At 36.9% G+C, this 23,015-nt stretch overlaps 1 protein-coding gene across 1 annotated transcript in view; it reads right to left on the reverse strand.

Annotated features, from left to right (window-relative positions):
- Positions 1-17,924, reverse strand: part of LOC121735659 (synaptotagmin-15-like) — a 60,538-nt gene extending 42,614 nt beyond the window's left edge. Inside the window, exons 1-5 of the mRNA XM_042126560.1 lie at positions 17,777-17,924; positions 16,959-17,041; positions 16,701-16,809; positions 12,475-12,637; positions 3,116-3,606 (exon numbers count right to left, since the gene is read on the reverse strand). Of these exons, the coding sequence (XP_041982494.1) occupies positions 3,116-3,606; positions 12,475-12,637; positions 16,701-16,809; positions 16,959-17,041; positions 17,777-17,924 (994 nt within the window). The remainder of the gene's footprint in view (positions 1-3,115; positions 3,607-12,474; positions 12,638-16,700; positions 16,810-16,958; positions 17,042-17,776) is intronic.
- Positions 17,925-23,015: the final 5,091 nt, after the last annotated feature.

The raw sequence follows: 23,015 nt of genomic DNA on the forward strand, positions 1-23,015 counted from the left end.
TAAATATACGTATTTTCTACATAAAGTATCATAATAAGTTTTAGTCATGAGAGTTTGTTAAAACAGACACCAATTTTGATAAAATGTTGGTGTGGAGATATATTGATTCCAATGAAACGCCTCCGTGGTCTAGTGGTTAGAGCGTCGCTCTCGACTCCGGAGGTCGTGGGTTCGAATCCCGCGTTGGAAACATGTTATTTCCAAGTTTGGTTAGGACAATGCAGGCTGATCACCTGATTGTCTGACAAGTAAGATGATCCATGCGTCGGATGGGCATGTAAAAAGTCGGTCCTGCGCCTGATCTCTCGCCAGTCGTGTCGGTCTTCCGTCCCACTGGGTTATGAGAGTAAAAGGAATAGAGAGTGCTCTTGTGTACTGCGCACACACTTGGGCACTATAAAATTACTCCTGCGTACCTGGCCTGGTTTCAATGTAACTGGCCACCGTCACCGAAACCGGTGTGGGGAGTATTAATGAAACATCCGATAGTTTATATCCGTCCGATAGTTCGATCCGATAGTTTTGGTTCAACGCATTCATGGTTAACAAGTACCTTAGTATATACTATAGGTATACTTTCTCACTAAAATAATGAAATAAAATAAATATAATTTAACTACTTTATTTCCTTTATTCAATAAAAAAATGACTACATATCTATATTTGCGACAGTACATAAAATATAACTACAGAAACCATTTGAGTGAAGCGAAGTGCAGTCGTCCGCTAAACGAATTTTAAAATTCTTCCACATACGTTTGTATCGAAATATGCAAATAGAGGACAGGGAAATAAAATTTTAAACGTGACTAGAATATAAAATGAAACAATGAAACAAATTGAGGTTGTCGTGGGCGGTAATCGCTTGCCATCAGAAGATCCCATTTGGCATGGGTTATTTTCCGGGCTGTCTAATCTGATTTTCGCGATACTCAGGGGTTTCCTGAATATCATCAGGATCCCACCAAAATATATTATTAGCTTTTAAAGCATACTAACTTAATGTTAAGCTAGCATTAAATTTTTTGTAAGTACAGGGTGCAATGAAACCTTCCTGCCAAATTTTGATATATTGATCCTTGTTAAAAATAAAAATACACGTATTTTTTGAATAGCTTCCGAAAGTTATCCTAAAAAATACTAGTCTACAATTAATGGACACGATGCGTAGGCCGCGCGTTACGTCCCCCGCGCGCGCGCCTCTCCCCGCGTTAACCCCGATCATATCCCCGCGCCGTGAGTGACCGTTCTGCAACGATTTTAAATGGGATAAAATATGTTATTGAAAAAAAATAACACCCAATTTTTTTTTGTTAAATGAACTCTCCTAATAATACCTAAGCCCTGGAAAAAATTTGCATCCTGTATTTATTTATGTAGAGTAAGAGCCTGCGACGGCCAGACCTTCCTCAGTTTCGTAAAGCTGAAAGTTTACCATTACAGAGGTAAGAACGACCAGCAATTATGGAGTTTCCATCGCGGTTACTTTAGGAGGTATCCAGTTCTGAAGGTCTACCTGACCTTCCAGAAAGAGTAAAGTTCAATTTCATAGCTTATATTCTTCGCGGTAAGTGGAGGAATTTCCAGTGCCGGACATTTTCGACAGCTGCCAGACACCATTAAAATTTCTTAAAGTATTAGACTTTGAGGGTGTCTACTAAGTTAATTGTAAAGTGTCTGGCAGGTTTTGTGAATGTTAATTAAAAAAAACTAGGCGGTTTCATACTTACATTATAAATGCGACAGTGTCTGTCCGTCTGTCTGTCTGTCTGTCTGTCTGTCTGTCTGTCTGTCTGTCTGTCTGTCTGTCTGTCTGTCTGTTACTTCTTTACGCTCAAACCACTGAACCGATTTTGCTGAATTTCGGCATAGATATATTTTGCGTCCCGGGAAAGGACATAGGATACTTTTATCCCGGAAAATGTACGGTTCCTGCGTGGTAATCGAATTTTGGCGCAACAGAGTTGCGTGCATCATCTAGTTTTAAATAAGCGTAAAATACAGAACACATATTTTGTACAAGTAGACCTTTAGTACATACAATCAAATAGAACGTTTTCCTCCGCGAAGATAAGTCAAGCGAAGCGAAGGGACTTAGGCTTAGCTCTACCCTTTTTGGAAAACGCTCCGTTGATTTTTTTGCCTTGGTCTAGCGCTTCAAATGTATTTTATGGACAAAAAAAGGGGTTTTGAGTGGTCCATTATATGAAACATTGAGAAAGCCTGTAATTAATGTCAAAACTCAAACATTGACTCCTTATCGCGACTTCGAAAGGGTTGAAACTTTATTTAATAAAAGTTAGCAGTTTATTTCATTCGAGCAAAGTTTAGACCAAGTTTTTATTAGATCTGCCACATAACTAATAGCTTCGTCAAGGTCCTTTCTAAGTTTTCCCGCAATCAAAATATATTATCTGTAATATTATTACGATTTCAGAGGGTTCTGATATTATGTATAATTTGTAACTTTGAGTAACTTCTCCTTAGCTAGTTCGGAGTAATCTTACGATCTCACCGATCATTTTGATCTGGTGAAAACAAATACTTCGATCCTTCGCTTTTACACTAAAGTTGATGTATTATACAAAATATCCAAATTGAGTTAGGTATTCTAATTTATTAGCATATTTCCAGACAAATCACTGGATTATTTCAGTCGTAAAATAACGTGATGATTTCTGCCTACGCATTGATTATTTTTATATATTATATACTACTGTAAACATTTCAGTATGGTTTTAAGTAAATAAATGGCAAAAAAGTTATAATTCTGACGTCGTATAGCTATGTCCACATTGAGCACTTTCATCTTCAATTTTCACCATCAACTTTCATATTGGCTCATTCAATAATTGAATGCGTCAAGGAACGCAACGTTAATATTGTAATTTTTGAAGTATTGGATACGGTCAGAGGCCAAGCGTCGCGGGCATGCCTCACGTTCGTTGTTGACTGCGCTATAACGCATGCCCTTGGCGAACAGATAAAGGCACAGTGTGGACAAAGCTAAGGTCACCTCACCTCGCTTGCGACGCTTGACACAACGATGAGCGACGATGAGCGACAACGAGCGACAACAAGCGACTCCGGCGCGGCGGTACACAGTGATAATCACTGAAGGAGTTGGAGCGGTACTGCGGCGAGGTGGGCGGGCAGAGCACCTCGCTGGCGAGGCTCGGCACGCTCACGTCGCGCAGCTCGCCGAGCGACGCCGGCGGTACACAGTGATACTCACTGAAGGAGCGGTACTGCGGCGAGGTGGGCGGGCAGAGCACCTCGCTGGCGGGGCTCGGCACGCTCACGTCGCGCAGCTCGCCGAGCGACGCCGGCGGTACACAGTGATACTCACTGAAGGAGCTGGAGCGGTACTGCGGCGAGGTGGGCGGGCAGAGCACCTCGCTGGCGAGGCTCGACACGCTCACGTCGCGCAGCTCGCCGAGTGACGCCGGCGGTACACAGTGATACTCACTGAAGGAGTTGGAGCGGTACTGCGGCGAGGTGGGCGGGCAGAGCACCTCGCTGGCGAGGCTCGACACGCTCACGTCGCGCAGCTCACCGAGCGACGACGAGCGCAGCGCCGGCAGAGAGAAGTTTACTTCTTTTGTCCTGCAAGAGAAGAGAAAATTAGCACTTTATTCATCAACATAACCAGAAGTTTAAGCACAACTTCTTCTACCTACAAAAATGTCGTCGTAACCCTACATATTTTGGCATTTAATTTTCAAAAACACAACAGCCATTTCACAAAAAAAGCCATCAAAAATAAAACAGGGAACAATCCAAACATTTTATTTAACATCAAAGACATGTACCGATTACGTTGTACCGATCAAAAGCGTTCGGTACGGAAAATTACATTTGCGAAGATTTAGGCTGATTCCCGTATACGTACGAGAAATGGATTAGGAACTTGATACATATCTATTTTAAGAAAACCTTTACAGAGCCTCTGAGACATAAATGAACGAGATATTATTATATTACTATTATGTCTATATCAGGCAAGTTTTTCGTGTAGGTTTACTTGCGTCAGAAGTTTACTGCGATTATTCAAACTCGAAGAAACTATTGGGATGAAAAGTAGTTTATGTGTTATTCTAGAACCTACTTTCCCAGCAGATTTAATTTAAAGAACACTTAGAGAAAGAGTAACAAACTTTTATATATGTAATTCATATAAGACATTATGATGATGCAGTATACATCACAAAACGTGGGCACGTCCTGGCTTGACCGGAAAATTACTGCAGCTTCAAAGAAGACCGACGGTGGGATTGCCGGCTTAAGGAGGGGTTAAATACTTCAAGGATTAGGGACCAAAGTCCTTTGTAGCACTTCCTGTAAAGGTCATGAACTTTCCAAAGTATTTAAGCATGGATGAGACCTCAATAATTATTATCTTGTTTGTTTACAAAAAAGCATAGTGATGGATTTCGTAGACATATTAAACATTTTGTCCTTTGCGGGTTTTCGCAGGGGTCACGTTTAAGGGATCCTACATTGAGGAATAAATTAATGGTAAAAACAATATTTTATGAAAAAAAAAATGCAGAAATGTTTCAATATATTTTGGAACCAATAATACAACAAAATGCTTGAATTTAAATATATTTTGTTTATAACTTTGTGTTTTGACCTTGAGAGTCTACTGGTCAATAAAGTGGGCTACATTTTAATGTACAGGAAAGGAAATGTTAACTACTTAAACATTTTATAGTTTACCACGATTCTCGATGGATATCTTTACGAAATCGTAGGCAACATAAGTTTTTAAAAATATAAAATGGCGCGATTAAAAAATCACTGACAAATATTCTCTGAAAATTCAGACGTCAGTCAGTAAGTCCATTTCATTAGCATTTATATTATATTCGGTTTGTTTAATTTCATAAAAGTCCACTTTTGACTGAGAATTCAAGTCATAGCTACATTTAGATCGTGTTGAGACTTGAGAGATAAAAAGGAGAATTTAAACCCTTGAAAAACTCCTCTGGCCTTTAGAACGGTTTATTTTTATACTTATAAATTAATCAATTTAGAATTAAATGTTCTGCTTATACAGTGGAATGTGTATTCATTTTATATGATACATACCGATGTTATATCGAGTTTTTATATGTTGCTAATAGTTTTTTTATTTTTCTATACTGTCAGATAGTTTTGTTTATTACATGCTTTAAGGTGCCTCCTTACAATGGTACATGCTAAATACATGCCAACTACAAGCCATTGCCATTGCGTCGACACACGATACTGACATGACCATTGACCATCGTCCGCCATCATAGAATACTATCCCGTCTACACAATGGCGATGGCTTGTAGTTGGCCAGCATGGACTATTGTGAAATGGCACTTTTACATTACTGAACCTAAACTGCAAGTCCCATTAGTGTTCTGAAAGGTATCACTAGATTAACTAATTATATAATCTATATATATAAAAATCAATTGCTGTTCGTTAGTCTCGCTAAAACTCGAGAACGGCTGAACGGATTTATCTTATCTTGGTCTTGAATTATTCGTGGAGGTCTAGGGAAGGTTTAAAAGGTGAGAAAAATTCGAATAATTGCCGGGAAAATCCTCAAAACAGCATTTTTCTATTTCCCATACAAACGTTTTCTAAATAAAATGGAGAGTCAATTTGTAATTTATTACCGCTGCATAAAGTTCAAATTCGCGTGCGCGTTGGAGGACCTAATATCGCGTTCTGAAACTCAACAAAAGTGAAAGTGAATCGCGAACGCGACAAAATTGCATAGTCTTCGCGATTATCGTTAAGGTTAAGCAAGTAAATAATAATAAAAAAATATTTAATCATTTGCCTGCTTTGTATAATAATTGATCTTATAAATAAAATTCTCATGTCACAATGTTCTTTTTTTTATCAAATAAGGGGGCAAACGAGCAAACGGGTCACCTGATGGAAAGCAACTTCCGTCGCCCATGGACACTCGCAGCATCAGAAGAGCTGCAGGTGCGTTGCCGGCCTTTTAAGAGGGAATAGGGTAATAGGGGAGAGTAGGGAAGGGAATAGGGTAGGGGATTGGGCCTCCGGTAAACTCACTCGCTCGGCGAAATACAGCGTAAGCGCTGTTTCACGCCGGTTTTCTGTGCGAACGTGGTATTTCTCCGGTCGAGCCGGCCCATTCGTGCCGAAGCATGGCTCTCGAACGTATAAACGTTCGTTTTCGTACGGCTTGACCGATTCTCATGAAATTTTGTGAGCATGTTGAGTAGGTCTGAGAATCGGCCAACATCTATTTTTTATACCCCTAAGTAATAAGGGTTGTTCACCCTTAAATTTTTTTTTTTAATTTTTGGACGAAATTTTTTGTTTTTATTTTTTTATAATGAGGCATTAAAAATACATACAACCCTAAATTTTGACTTTTTATCACCAACCCCTATAATTATTAATACTCGAGACAGACGGCGAACATTGTTTGTGCGACGGGATAGCCACGATGGTCGTTGCCATGGTGACATATTTAGTCACTTCAATAAAATAATAATATGGGCGAAATACTTTATAAAGCAAAACAACGTTTGCCGGGACAACTAGTAAATAGATATAAATGATATAAATGATAGATTAACGTCAAAGTGACGATAGAGTTAATCTAATGGTACCTTTCAGAATAATATACAAAGTATTATAATAACACAAAAAATAAAAAAGCCTTCTGCTATTTTTAACCGACTTCCAAAAAACGAGGAGGTTATATATTCGGATGTGGATATTTTATTTTTTTATTTTTATATGTTCGAACACTACTCCACCGTTTGTGAACCGATTTTCAAAATTTTGGTTTTGTTATATTAGGTTTTACTTCAATTTGGTCCCATTTTCACAAAAGTGGTGATCTGATGATGGGATCTATGAGTAATCGAGAGAACTCCTCAAAAATTATATGGAAACATATGGTGATTTTGGTTTTATGAGAAGCATCCTAAGCATATGCTACCAAAACGCAAGATTTTGCACCAAGGTATACTATGGTTCCGAAGATACTAAGAGAACTCCGGATTCCTTATAGATACAAGTTTGGGGGATTAGGCGTTGTTTTAAGAACTGAAAGCATATGCTACTATGCAAATTACATTCATCGTCATCATCATCACTACCATGTCAGGGTGACCAATGTGTATGTTGTATATGGATACAATATACACACAACACCATAATTATATCATCAGTCATCACGTTATGTCCTTATTTATTTGGTACATTTCATAGCGATTTTAATATTTATAAAAAAATATACTTAATGTTGTTTCAAAATACATAATATTTCAAGTACCACAAAATTGAACATAAGTAATAAATTCAACCTTTACTCCAGAGCGTAAGGCACACATTTGACATTAAAAAATGTAAAATGTTCTCGTCGCACATGTTACAGTACTTACAATAAGCTGACAGACTTTTCAACTGAACAAATAAATTACAATGTTGGCGTTGCGTTCTTTGACGCATTCAATTATTGAATGCGCCAATACGAAAGTTGAATGAAAGAAGATGACGAAAATTGAAGATGAAAGTGCACAGTGTGGACATAGCTAATCTACATCGTAATAGAAATAAGAAACACAATCGCAATTAGTATAAAAAATACTTCGTTTATACGGTTTATATTTACACGATTTTGATACATATACAGATCGAATTCCTATGCAAGTTTATAGGTACAATGTTCACTTCGATTTTTTTAAAATGTATTGTTTAAAATTATCTACCTGATATTTGTAAGCACGTGTGACTCTTAACAAATTGTAATACGAGTAAGAATTAAGATACGTAGAATATTAAATATACGCGATGGTTTACTAGGTAACGAAAAAGAGTGAAATTATTATTTTTAACAAAAAATTAAAACCGACTTCCCTGGTAAAAACAATAATAACATCTTTATAACATCTAAAAAGTATTAAATAATTTTTCTTATCTAATAGTGCCTTTTTCCGAATTCGGCTAAACCTCAACTAATTCTGTACTCAATCTTCATAATTTTGAAGTCGGTGCCAGTTCCCAAAGTTTCAAATACTGAAGAGTCAGCTATCTGGTACCGACTTCAAAATGATAAAGATTGAGTGCAGAAATAGTTGAGGTTTAGCCGAATTCGGAAAAGGCACTATTAGATAGGAAGATAGAGATAAGAAAAATTATTTGGAGAACTTTTCACTCTATGAAGTCTCACCATATTTTGAAGTTTTCTTTTTAAAATCAAATAAGTTGGCAACGACTAACGATAGAAGATTTAGAATATTTTTAGTGGAAATCCCTACAAGCAAAATTTTAAGCTTGGAGGTTAAAATTATACTTTGGTAAATTTTGAAATTGGCCAGTTCCTTTTTTAAAAAACCAACACTGATTACGATTATTAACCGCACACAATTATAATATTTTTTTCCACTTTTCAATGTCCAAGTCGACATCATACTTAAAGGTGCTTCGTCACAATGTGCAATGCGCACCTTGTAATGATACAGTGTGCAATATAATTATTATGATGATGATACAACTTGTAACATAAACTAGCTATATAATGTTCAAAGTCGAATGTTATATTACATGCGAATGCTCGTCAGTCAGGGTGATAGTATTGTAATGTAATGCTCAAAGTCGAATCTTTAATGTTACATTACACTTGTAATGTAATGCTCAAAAACGAATCTATAATGTTACATTACAAGTGAATGCGGTGAGGGAGCACGTTTATATTAAACTGCCTCAATGATGTGATGATTAGAATAAAAGGTTTTATTTCCGTCCAAAGTAGAACCGGTAGGAAGGTAATGTGACAGTTGTCCTTGGTCATCCCTTAGTGATATCGTGGACACATGTGTATCCAATCTCTTAAACAAACTAAACCCTTTCCGTCCTTTACAAATATTGCAATTTTGTACGCTCAGTGTAATTGATTCATAGAATTTATGTGATTTAGTCGGGTCTTGTCAAACTACGACTATAACCCTACCAAATATGATTTAATTTTCTAATGGTACTGGCATTTATAATATAATCAATTCCAAAATGGCCGACCTATCTTCGTTAAAAAAAACTAACAGTCTAACCACAAAAGACTTACCTAAACATCTATTAAACAGTTGTTTTGAGACCATTATGTACCTACTGAATGTTTTTCTAATCAACTGTTCAACATGTGTTTATATCTTTTCTAGTAAGACCATAAGTGTTGAATACGAGCTTACAAAAAATAAAAATAAAAAGTAGAAAATAAAACCTCATCTAGTCTTAGTATTTTGAGGCAGCGTTTACGTGAACTGTTCGCACGGATAAATATTATACACAGATAAAGTAAGATTTTACATTTTATCAAAAATATTATAAATACTATAGTTTAAAGTGTTTTATGTAAATGCTTATTACAGGAAACGACCATAATTAGTCACATCTATAAAGTCCAAACGGCGTATTGTGAGGCACAAAAATATTGTAATAATTATATCCAAAATATGAAATTCTTTACCTTATTATTAAACTATGGATTATTTAATAATACTTGTCTTACACACCTACACGTTAGATCATACATTACAAATCATATTGAATAGTACGAAATTAAGCTGCGTATGAATATTCATGAAGGAGCCAATTCAGGGCAACGCTTTTATTTTTCAAACGAATCGTGAGGACCGATTTTCTTTGCCATAAGCCGATTTTCTTTATAGCTCTTATTTTTTATATTTACTGAGAATTTTCATTATTTCAGAGCCTGAGAAATTGTGTACAGAATAAAAAGATATATACTTTTGAGAACATTTCGTTTGACGTGTGAGAAGAAAATTATTTATTAGTTATTTGTGATCGATTTACAAATTACTGTGAAATGTTTAAAGACAAACTGTTTGAGTTTCGCTATACATTTTTCGATATTAAATGCTATTTCATGAAACTCATAATATTATGGGACCCTTTATTTTATTTATTTCTATTCTATTTTGGTAACTTTCTTTGTTTCACCGCCCACAGCGAAATTAAAAGTCAGCGAAAAGCCTTAAAAAAGTTTCTCATTCAAATACCGGAAAATACTGCTTCTAATCTTGTTAGGATTTTAAATTACTTTTGTGTGGGTTTATTATTAGTTTTCTTCAGCAATATTTTCTCGCTAGAGGCCTCACCAGCATAGACAGTAAACAAAACGTTTTGTTCGAGGTGCAACGTTTCTGTCAATATTCTGATATTATGACATATGAAACATGTCATATGAAACATGATTTTGGTCGGTTTTTTTTAAATGAAATAAGGGACACCCGATGGAAAACAACTTCCGTCGCCCATGGACACTCGCAGCATCAGAAGAGCTGCAGGTGCGTTGCCGGCCTTTTAAGAGGTAATAGGGTAATATGGGCGGGTAGGGAAGGGAATAGGGGAGGGTAGGGAAGGAAATAGGAGAGGGTAGGAAAGGGAAAAGGGTAGGGGATTGGGCCTCCGGTAAACTCACTTTCTCGGCGAAACACAGCGCAAGCGCTGTTTCACGTCTGTATTCTGTGAGCCGGTGGTATTTCTCCGGTGGAGCCGGCCCATTTGTGCCGAAGCATGGCTCTCCCACGTCAAAATTTAAAATTATTTGCTGTGTATGCCAGTAACTCCCTCTTCTTCGGCCTTTGCGTAATATTCCCTATTAACATCACAAGTAGAGGTAGTGAAGGTAATAAAAAATTATGTAATGTCATTAATTTTTGTAGGGATTAATTTCAGAGTTTCGAGAATTATGTTCCAGGTAAACTCAACGACTCTATGAGTGAATCATATTGAATTATTCGAAGACATAATTATGTTAGATAAAATAATTGAGAGAACAATAAGAAAATTCGTAGAACAAAACAAACCTTACGAATTCTTAAAAGTCAATTATTAATTTGTAATTAAATTCCACTCACAAAAGTTACTGGAAAGCTTGATCAAAACTTATTTAATTAGCTGCAAACAAAAATAACAGTTTGTACGTGATGCGAATTCACGACTCGTAAATCATAAAGTTCGTTTGTGTCGTCTTGATAAACTAGATATTTAAGTGAGTGCTTCAAGGTTATGTTTTCGAGGCTCGGTGAGAACTCAGATTTAATTTAATTGTCTTGCTATTTATTTAACTCTCTGGGTTTTAGGAGCATGAGGAATTCTTGATTAAAAACCGGCCAAATGAGTGTTTGGCCCTACGAATAATAAAAACTAAGGAAACGTAACTCCCATACTATACCGTTTTGAATTTGGTTCCTTTCGAACTGTCATGTAACGTCAGCCTGTGCTGAATGCTGATACCGCTCAAGACATAGGTCTTTGGAACCTTTTTAGGCATCTGTCAAGAGTCATGACCACGTCAAGACAACGAAAACAATGACCAATTACGACAATATGTCAAATTGAAGAAGGGACAGTAAAATACTATTAAAACATGAGAAATGCCTGAAGAAAACTCTATTTCAGATGGTTAATATAAAAGAATTGGCTTCGGCCGTCACTATCATTCATTAAATAGAGAAAACATAGAAATGGCTGTATGGGCAACGCTAACTTTGCCTGTCCCGACCGGGACGAATTAAAAAAAAAAAGGTCTTTGGTACCTTATTTTTGACAAGTATTATAGAACATGTTTTTTGACGGAGTTACTTTTTCTTAGTTTTTGTTATTCGTAGGTTAGGCCACGTTGGTTTTCTGTAGTAATCCATATCGGCGTGCATGGATTAATATTCATATTGTAACTGTAATTTATTATATTAAAAACTCGAAAAATTAAACTTACAACACTGTTATCGATATATGCAAGGCAGATCAAACATATTTCATTCTGTACTGTAAGGCTTCACAATTTTCGAAACATTTTAAATGTTTTTCTGTCAAAAAACAAATTTAATTACTCGCTTGTTACCATCCTACGCATGATGCTCACACGAATGTTATAAAGGTGAAAATTCTTGTAATTATATTCCAATTCCAGACACCTGTAGTATTAATATCTATCAGCCCACGTATATTGCTCAGTTTGACTTTTCCTATATGTACCTTTGAAAATGATATAGACAATTAACAACGTCTTAGGATAGGTTAACATTTATAGAAAAATCTTCATACAACAAGATTTTGAATTATGTTACACGGGATTCAATATTTAAGATGTTGAAACCTAATTTGCCTTTTGTGAAGAACGTTAATGAGTATAATCTATTAAACGTTCTCTGATCTCTCTGTCTCTTTCTCATTTTTGACTTTTGAGGCACGATAGGAAATAAAAACCGAGTAGATAATTGAGAGCAACATAACTAGATATAACAGCCGCTAGCTTTGCTAACACCGCGCTTAAAGATATTCATTACTAATATTTTTATATAACGAGGATTTTGACGTAAACTCCATACATTTTCTGTCAAACTCCTCATAAAATAAAAATTAAGTAATCATTCACTTATTTCAGTAAAGGCGACAGTAACTTAGCTTGTAAAAATACTTACAGGAAACAAGGAGCCGTGACGTCATGAGGTGGATAGACCAGAATCGGAGGGGAGGGCGCGGGGGAGGGGCTGTTCTTCCGTCGCCTAGCAACGAACACGCCCGCCATTATCAGCAACAACACTAACGCTGCGCCCGCTCCGCCTAAAGCCACTAGTGCCGCCTCTGAAAACAAAGTTGGGAGATAATTTCATAGTTTTATTGGAACAAAGTTCCTTATCGCGCGTTCGGCGTAAAGGGGGCTAGAGAGAACGATATTTGACCTCGACACTATTTTATTAGTACTTGCAAGGTAGGGGCAGAGGGCGTTGATAGTATTCCTGTGCGTCAACTATGTTGCGTTTTTTGAGAATGAACTGCAACGCGTTGTTGGTATTCCTGGGCGTCAATAGATAGCGTTTTTTAATATTTTTGAGTGTATAATTATGTATACAGGTTTTTGAACATAACAAATAACTTCGTTCCATTCCGGTGTCCCTTGACACCTCTCAAGTTTTTTGTGATTTATGAATATGAAGTATAATATTATAGATACTATCAAAGACTCGTTGTCAGCGCAATTTCCTATCAGTTTAGGCTGTGTTTATATTTAAATTAAGCAACAAGATATTACAGTAACTTTTTCACGCCCAAACCGCTGAACCGATTTTGCTGAAATTGGGTATGGCGATACTTTCAGTCCCGAAAAAGGACATAGGATACTTTTTATCCCGCAAAAAATAACGGTTCCCGCACGATAAACGAAATTAAATAATTGAATAATAGAGCTTGGTTCGGATTATCCAAATTTTAAAATAGCATAGGAAATATTTGAAAAGTCATAGTTTGTTTTGTTTTACGTAGAACGTGGCCCGATTTTCAACAATAGCTTCGGAGGTTTAACATCTAGGAGTTAAAAATACGAAATCCTTCAAAGTACTCTTCATTTGCGAATACAAACTACCCTTACTATTAACTTTTAGATATTATTGTTGTTGCGTTCAATATGTAGCAATTTTTTTATATGAATATTTGTATGAACTACCCTATTTACTAACTTTTAGATATTATTGTTGGTGCGTTCAATATGTAGCAAATTTTTGTATGAATATTTGTATGAACTACCCTATTTACTAACTTTTAGATATTATTGTTATTGCGTTCAATATGTAGCAATTTTTTTGTATGAATATTTGTATGAACTACCCTATTTACTAACTTTTAGATATTATTGTTGTTGCGTTCAATATGTAGCATTTTTTTTGTATGAATATTTGTATGAACTACCCTATTTACTAACTTTTAGATATTATTGTTCTTGCGTTCAATATGAAGCAATTTTTTTGGATGAATTTTGGATGATAGGAGACTTTTCTGTAAAGCCTCATTAGTCATTTCCTATATTCTGTTCAATGGACAAGGATAAAACATTATAATATAATTTATGGATTGTGTAAATATTTTTTACTAGATTGCTCGGTGAACTTCGTATAATTTCCCTCTTAATAAAAGCCTGGAATTTAATGAATATTAATTCAAGGCTAAAATTCACCAAATCGGTTCAGCCAAATTATTACTTACATAGATGCAAATGTAAAACTGCACCAACAGCTAAGTTTTCAGTTCATTTACAACCCAACTTAAAGTTAACAACTTCCGCAATTCGCTCAAAGACTCAAAGTAATTTAGGGCATTCTTTATTAAACACAATGGTGAAAAGTTGAGAGCTTTGGGTCCACGGGGACATAATATTTAGCCGTCCGATGGCCGCGGCTGAATTTTTTACAATACGGTGGCGGGTAATGTGAATTTTAATGTGTTAATCTATCACAGTGCACAATGTGAAGTGGAGTTAAAAATTCCGAGTGAAATAAACATTAGGAATGGTTGTTTTTATTTGGCTTGACTTTTTTCAATTATGTATTTGGTACTTACTACATTGTCGTCATTTTTGCGTAATATAAAGTAGCCAACGGCTATCAGACTTCCTGAGAGTTCTAATATATATAAATAAGTCGGGTTTTCCTTCCTGACGCTATAATTCCAGAACGCACGAACCGATTTTGCATTCGAAACCGAACGGTTTTGCATTCGTTGGAAAGGTCTCGGGCTCCGTGAGGTCTATAGAAAAAAATATTCAGAAAAAACTTCAAGAGAAAAGCAGGAAAACAGGGAAAATCATTTTATGGCAAAACAACGTTGCCGGGACATCTAGTCTAGTATAATAAAATGACATATCATTATTGTAACTTGTTCTAGTGTTTAATTATAACGCCATTAAAATGCACCCAGTATTTAGACAAAGTGTTGTCACGACTGTCCGGTATAGCAAACTAATTTACCCGGGTGACGTCAGGAACATTGTGGTCACAGCACACAAAACAACTCGGAAAGGGATTCGGTCTTCGCCTCGCCGTCAACCAGGCGTCAACCTAAAGAATGCAGTATGCACATTGCACGTATTACCAAAACGTAACAGCCCCCGTAGACAAGTGGCAAAACGCTTACGCTAACGTTAACGGTAGCGCTACAAAATGTATGGATTTGACATTAGTATTCGGTAGCGAAGCGATGACTTATGTCAAATCGCATACATTTTGTAGCGCTAGCGTTAGCGTTAGCGTTAGCGCTTTGCCACTTGTCTACAGGCCCAGTAGCGTCTGTACGGCAACTCGACTACGGCCAGGCGACGACGCGACGCCTCGCTTACGGCTCGCCGACCGCTGTCCCCTTCCGAGGCGAGGCGATTACGTTACGGTTTCGCTTAGTGTGCGTTGCAATAGGGAGTTTCATACAAACAATATTGAACGGCTCGAGGCGATACGGTGCCGATCCCTTTCCGAGTTGATATTATGTGTGCTGAGACTTTTAACCGGGTAAAGTCCACTTGATGTAACCGGGACGCCTACATACGTTTTTTAATATTTTTACCTATTAAAATATGGTGATGTTACCATTGTAATATTCTAATCACCTTACTGATGATGATGTACACAACAAAATATAATAATAATAATAATATCTATGGACGCTTCACACCACGTCAGTCTGGCTCCGTGCTAAGTACCTAAAGGACTTGTATTACAGGTACCAGACAACGGAAATATATTTAATACTTTTATACTATACATATATTTAAGATTTTTATTATATCATACACATATTTAATACACATCCAGACCCGGGAACATTGAAAACTTTTTGTTCCATCGGCGGGATTCGAACCCGCGACCCCCGGCTTGAGCTACCAAACGCGCTCACCACTGAGCCACAGAGATCGTTAAAACTTATAACAGGAGACCAAATATTTATTTAGGGTTCATATTATTATGATTTCTTTGCTAATGTACTATCGGAGAAAATTATTCATAGGCTACGAATAATTTTCTATCTTAGTTGACAAAATCTGACCAAATTAAGTAGGCCGACCTACTTCATATTTTAGTCATCTCTGCCTGTGATTTAATTTCTCTGTTAATACAATGTTTTTCTATGTTTGAGCCACTTAATATTATTTTGACGACCTCTGTGGCTCAGTTGGTGGGCTATTGTTAGCTCAAGCCGGGGGTCGCGGGTTCGAATCCTACCGACGGAACAACAACTTTTCAAAGTTCCTGGGTCATGGATGTGCATAATATAATAAAAATCTTAAATATAATTATGTATAGTATAAAATTATTAAATATAATATATCCGTTGTCTGGTACCTGTAAAACAAGTCCTACGGGGCCAGAATGACGTGGTGTGAAGCGTCCATAGATAGTATTATTATTATTATCATGTAGACTATTGACTAAGGTACAAATAAGTTCCTTGTAATTAATTCAGATCCTAGGTGTTACAGACTTTGATTATGTTCAGTTCCCTGGGGATATGGAATATCGATCTATTGAATATTGCATAATATTTTAATAACATAAACTCTAGTTGCAGGTGTATTCTTTATTTTACTTATAAGTTATAACTAATCTCAGAATACGCTTGTAATTATACAATATACCCTCTGAAGTAAGAGGGATATTTTATGTGTAGGACTGGGCTGCGACGCCGGAAAAAACTCAGTTCGTATGACCAGTGTGGTGACAGTCACAACTCACCTCTCAGATTAATACCATTGGCTATGGAGAACTGTGACACAGTGCTGTACGTGGGCGCCTGGAAGTATCTCGGGCTGGGTGGTGACGACAGTATCTCTGCTCGCACCACCTGCGTGGTCACTGTCTTATGACTAGTGTACAGCCTCACTCACCTCTTAAATTAAAACCATTGACTATGGAGAACTCTGACACAGTACTGTACGTGGGCGCCTGGAAGTATCTCGGGCTGGGTGGTGACGACAGTATCTCCGCTCGCACCATCTGCGTGGTCAATGTCTTATGACTAGTATACAGCCTCACTCACCTCTTAAATTAAAACCATTGGCTATGGAGAACTCTGACACTGTGGTGTAAGTGGGCGCCTGGAAGTATCTCGGGCTGGGTGGTGACGACAGTATCTCTGCTCGTACCACCTGCGTGCTCACAGTTGGGTCTGCTTCGAGCTTCTCCGGATAGTCCTCGTCGGGATCCGGGTTGTAGTATATGTCGTAACCTGCGGATACAATTTTATTTTAACCTAATTACGGAATAAAAAAAACAATGCTGTTTAAGCTCTAAGTTGAGTCTTGTCATAGATTCATAGGCAGTTGTTGGACATCTACGTAATTGTGTCGGGTTTTATCAAGCCCCATCCAGGGATCACCATTCACAACAATGACTTGACATAAATACGACCTCTGTGGCTCAGTGGTGAGCGCGTTGGTAGCTCAAGCCGAGGGTCGCGGGATCGAATCCCGCCGACGGAACAAAAAGTTTTCGAAGTTCCTGGGTCATGGATGTGTATTATAAATATGTGTATCATATAATAAAAATCTTAAATGTATGTATAGTATAAAAGTATTAAATATATTTCCGTTGTCTGGTACCCGTAACACAAGTCCTTCAGGTACTTACCACGGGGCCAGACTGACGTGGTGTGAAGCGTCTTTAGATATTATTATTATTTAAAAAAAAAAATAGACCAAACTATTTTGTATTTCTCTGATGGTAGACTTTCCTTGATAGACGTTTCAATGATTCAAGCTATTCAAACTTAGTAACAACTTTTGTTTTATTCTCCAATCAGTTTTTAAAAACAATATTGTTCTTGTGGATTGGCTTCGAAACATTAAAACCAATTTTAATGGCGGTAAAATGGTACTAGCCAATTTATATTTTAAAATCTATGAAATGCCAGCAAAACCTACCGTAGCAAATAAAACTTTCTTTATTTCTGGGAATACTTTACCAAGGTTATCCTCTTTTTCTCTCTCTCGCTCGCTGGGCCCGAGATCCTGTGATGGGTCCCACCACAGCCTTCTGGGGTACCTGTCCTGGTTGTTAAGCACCCTCACTTCATCATCACTCCGATACCTTCGCGGGAACAGGTTTAGCATGTCTCACTGGTTGAAGATACCTGGAACAATGAAGAAAAACTGGATGATGATATCTGGAACATAAAAGAACAGTGATATTGGCAGATGGTACTTGCGCCAGAGTGAGAGTTAGTCGTGGACTGATAATGTTACCAAGCTGCATTAATGTTGTACAAATTAATCGAACTTTGCAATTAATGGGCGAAGACACGTCTATCGACAGTGAGGTCGGGCCCTAAGTGTAAAATTGAACTATGACCTATATTAATTTGGGCCGATCAGAGTTAAAAGCCTGTTAGTGAATGACGGATCTATTTAACTTTATTATATTAAATTTGTTAAAAGCTACCCACACCCGTCGCTATTTTAAAACTTATTCAGTAATGTAAATACAGATTCCTGAATAAGTTAATGTTTACTGACGATTTCAGTAAATTGTTTGGTTAGAAGTTTCTATCGTAATTTAAACCAAAGAACCGAAGAAAAAGTAACTTCTAAGCTACTCTGAAAAGATTATTGCAGTTTCTTTCCTTCTTCCAATCTGTTGACCGGAGAAATACCACGTTCTCACAGAAAACCGGCGTGAAACAGCGCTTGCGCTGTGTTTCGCCGAGTGAGTGAGTTTACCGGAGGCCCAATCCAATCCCCTACCCTATTCCTTTCCCTACCCTCCCCTATTCCCTTCCCTACCCTCCCCTATTACCCTATTCTCTCTTAAAAGGCCGGCAACGCACCTGCAGCTCTTCCGATGTTGCGAGTGTCCATGGGCGACGGAAGTTGCTTTCCATCAGGTGACCCGTTTGCTCGTTAGCCCCCTTATTTTCATAAAAAAAAAGAATAATAAATAGTTTTTATTATTCGTAGTGGTATTCACATGAAATGTCAAACCAATGTATTACAATATTTGTTTGAAGTACTTTCATGAGAAGACCATAATATTTTTGCTAATGTGAGCTTTTATGATTTTGGACGCGGCGGTAATATCGTAGACGTCCGCGGTAAAACGATAACATAGGGAAGTAAAATGTATGGAAATATATGAAGACGCTTTTAAATTTCCGTCGACGATAACTTTATAACGTGCACGTTTAAGAGGACATCACGACGTCTACACTCTTCTGAACCGCACAGAACGTCCGCGGTGCGTAAAATCAAAAGGGCATTTAACGTACCCAACGTTTTACTGTGGAAGTCGGCGTCCACGATAACGTGACGTCCGGAATTATAAAAGCGCACATTAGGTAGGAAATATACTTAGGGGCTGTTTCACTACTTCCTAATAAGTGCCGGATTCACAACTTAACTTGACAGATAGAGTATGAAGTATCCGTCAGATAAGTTGTGGCTAGCCTATCCGGCACTTATCAGGAAGTCACCACTTCCTGGTCGCCACAGGCCATTGGTGTAGAAACAAAGCTGCATTAAAGTCACGTTAACATACTAGAATCAGAGTAAGTCAAAACTTACTTGTGAATAATTGTCGTTAAATAAACCAAAAACGCAGTTTGCACTTTACTTCAATGTAAGTTAGTTAGCTACAAGTTACCGTTAAACATCTAGATGTGCATCGTTTTGCTTCAAACATTTTAAATTAAAGTCTGCGATGGAGAAAGTTTTATCTTTCTCTTTGAGATCGCTTAAGTTACGGCGCTCAAGGCAGAATAAATATTTATCAAAACAACTACTATCGTCTATCGGTCAGACTAAAGAAAAGGTAATCCAAGGTTGTTATACTCGTAATATTATCCGTAGTTGCCAGTTCGTAAACATTTTACGGAAGTGGCACCAACGATTTTCATGAAATTTAGTATAAAGGTTTTGGGGGCGATAAATCGATCTAGCTAGGAATCATTTTTAGAAAATGTCATTTTATTCGTGTTTTATCGATAATCGATAATCAACTTAAACATAAACTTACTATGTCATTTTATTCGTGTTATATCGAATACCGAGCGAAGCTCGGTCAAATGGCTAGTAAATCTTGAAACGAGCAATTCTTGTGTATATATTATATATAATTGGAATCTCGGAATCGACTTCAACGATTTTCATGAAATCTAGTATATAAGGGGTTTTGGGGGGGCGATAAATCGATCTAGCTAGGAATCATTTTTAGAAAATGTCATTTCATTCGTGTTTTATCGAATACCGAGCAAAGCTCGGTCAAATAGCTAGTGTGTAATTAACTCAAAAATTATTGTCACAACAACTCCACTCGATAAATTCTTATACTATAGTCTATAATACATAATTGTTCACGAACCTTCCATTATCGGGAACCGTACATTTTACATGATACTATTTTCACATGAAAATAGTTTTTATCATGTAAAATGTACGGTATCATGTAAACTCGTACTTATTAGAGGAAAGGATCCATATCCTTTCCTCTAATAAGTACGAGTTTAATTCAGGTATGTACTAATAAGTAAGGGTGAACGTACTGTAAATGGTTAACTAAAATTGGTATAAACTTAGTTTGATATACCTACAATAGTTGAGTAGATAAATATATTGTGTTAAGTGTTCGATGTGAAATATTCAAAAGCTCATTAACTTCGAAGTTTGATATTAATTTTCAACAAAACTCTCAAATGAAACTAAATTACGGTTAAAACTGTACAATTTAGTGTGTATATTAATATTTTAACACTATTAAACTAAAACAATAAAATTATTTTACAACTTTGAATATTGCTATAATTTATTTTATTTCATTGGATTTTGTGGTATAATAATATGTTCACGAGAACAAAGGACGCGTTATTACATTTCGGCTACCTGCAAAATTACTCTTTAAGGAGTGAGCACACTGAGACGTGCCGTGCCGGGGCTCAGCGTGCCGGGGCTCATCGCAAAAATCCGCCTCCATACAATTTGTTTGGAAGCGGAAATCCGCTGCGCCCCGACACAGTGTGCGATACGCGCATCCGCTTCCATACAAATTGTATGGAGGCGGATTTTTGCGATGAGCCCCGGCACGCTGAGCCCGGGCACGGCCCGTCTCAGTGTGCTCACTCCTTTATACGTTATTATTTATTACCGTATTATGTTCACATTAGTGACAGTTGTATTTAACTCTCATGCTGGACTCTGGAGTGAGCTGAGGAAAATTGTCCATTGACCTTCAGTTAGCATGAAACAGTTGTCTTGCAAGTGACACTACAATTTGTTGGCTTCTGATTTTAACAACGTGCCAAAACCATTTTGTAGAGATATAACAATGAAAAGAACTACATACATTTCTACAATACATCCTTAAATACATAAGGAATAACTGAGCTATTTATTATTTATTTATTTACTAAGCTACTTCATATTGATAAAACAGTGAAACTAGAATGAACTGTCGCCAGCAGTATTTCCCGATATACGGTCTACAAACCTTAAAGAAGAGAGCGTATTCCTTCTTAAAATGCCAATAACATACATGCAACTACTTCAGATGTTGCCAGTGCTCATGGGCGACGGTAGTTGCTTTGCATCAGCTGCGCTGTTTGCTCGTTCGCCCCCTAATTTTATTAAAAAATATATCTTTAATTGAATGTTAATAATAAATAATAATCATAACGTCGTTGAAGTTCTAACACCACGTAAGTCAAAAATAGCAACTTTTCAGGAGAGACAAAAACTGATTGAATTTTGTATAGATATCATACTATAATGCGGGTTAACTGTTTTACCAGTTTTTAGTGGCTGATATGTGTTCCTAATTGGCAAAAAATGAGGATATCTGATCACAAATTCTAAGCTGCTAATACAAAATTTTATATTTTGTTTACCCATCTAAAGGTTATTCTCAAACTATCAAGACTATTATTACTAAATGTGTACTTGGGTAATACTGTAGGGTTAATACAAAAGGTTTTCTTTGAGCTATCAAAAAGTTTTCCCGAGTCCATAATACCTCCAACGGAGCGTAATGTTCGTATGAATGAAAATGTTTAATACTCAACTTATTTTATTTACAGAATAAAAATAAGACGACTAAATTGTGACACATTTAGTCGTCTTATTTATATGTAATAGACGTGGGAGAGCCATGCTTCGGCACGAATAGGCCGGCTCGACCGGAGAAATACCACGTTCTCACAGAAAACCGGCGTGAAACAGCGCTTGCGCTGTGTTTCGCCGAGTGAGTGAGTTTACCGGAGGCCCAATCCCCTACCCTATTCCCTTCCCTATCCTCCCCTATTCCCTTCCCATCCCATCCTTACCCTCCCCTATTACCCTATTCCCTCTTAAAAGGCCGGCAACGTACCTGCAGCTCTTCTGATGCTGCGAGTGTCCATGGGCGACGGAAGTTGCTTTCCATCAGGTGACCCGTTTGCTCGTTTGCCCCCTTATTTCATAAAAAAAACATTATGTACCTCTATTTTGTAGTATTTTTACCCGATTATGGTAAAGTATAGTCAAGATTAGTAAGTAGTGAGTAAGATTTTAACAGTCCAGGTTTTGTGTTTCACTGGAAGGCTTAAATTCTTGATCTCCTAATTATATTATAATAGAAAGTAAAAGGTGTCTTAAATAACCAGCACAATATTTAATTTATAATTGAGAGAGATAGGTTATAGATTTTAAAATAAAAATATTCTTTTAAGTAAGTATAAATACTACATACACAATATTACTATTCCTTAAAGTATCTGAAAGTTGTAAATAATGTAGTTTTGTGGTGTTTGGCCTTTAGGGGTTCGATAATTCAAATTCATTTTAATTTACTCGAATGAGAGTCGAATTTCGTATACGATTTCTTTTTCAATTCGTATAGGTAAAGTCTTCAAAGGTTAATAAAGAATAAACGAATACCAGCGCAATTCATTTCAGAATGTGGGTTGATATTGATGTAAAATCAGATGAATATTCAAGAAATGATTATAATTAATAGAGTAGCGGTTTCCCGCGGAGTTACAGTTTTTAAGTAAAAGTAAATTGCATATTAGTAGTAAATGATTTTTTCCGAATAAATTTTCACTTATAATACCACAAGAGCTTCAAAATTATCGGATATTTCCCGATAGGTTCGTTGCAAACAAATGAAGGATTGGTTGTACCACGTGACGTCGAATGGTGCAATTCTATTGGTCGATATTTGGGTCGGAAAAATAATCA

Source organism: Aricia agestis, chromosome 17, assembly GCF_905147365.1.
Source record: "Aricia agestis chromosome 17, ilAriAges1.1, whole genome shotgun sequence".
Lineage (NCBI taxonomy): Eukaryota > Metazoa > Arthropoda > Insecta > Lepidoptera > Lycaenidae > Aricia > Aricia agestis.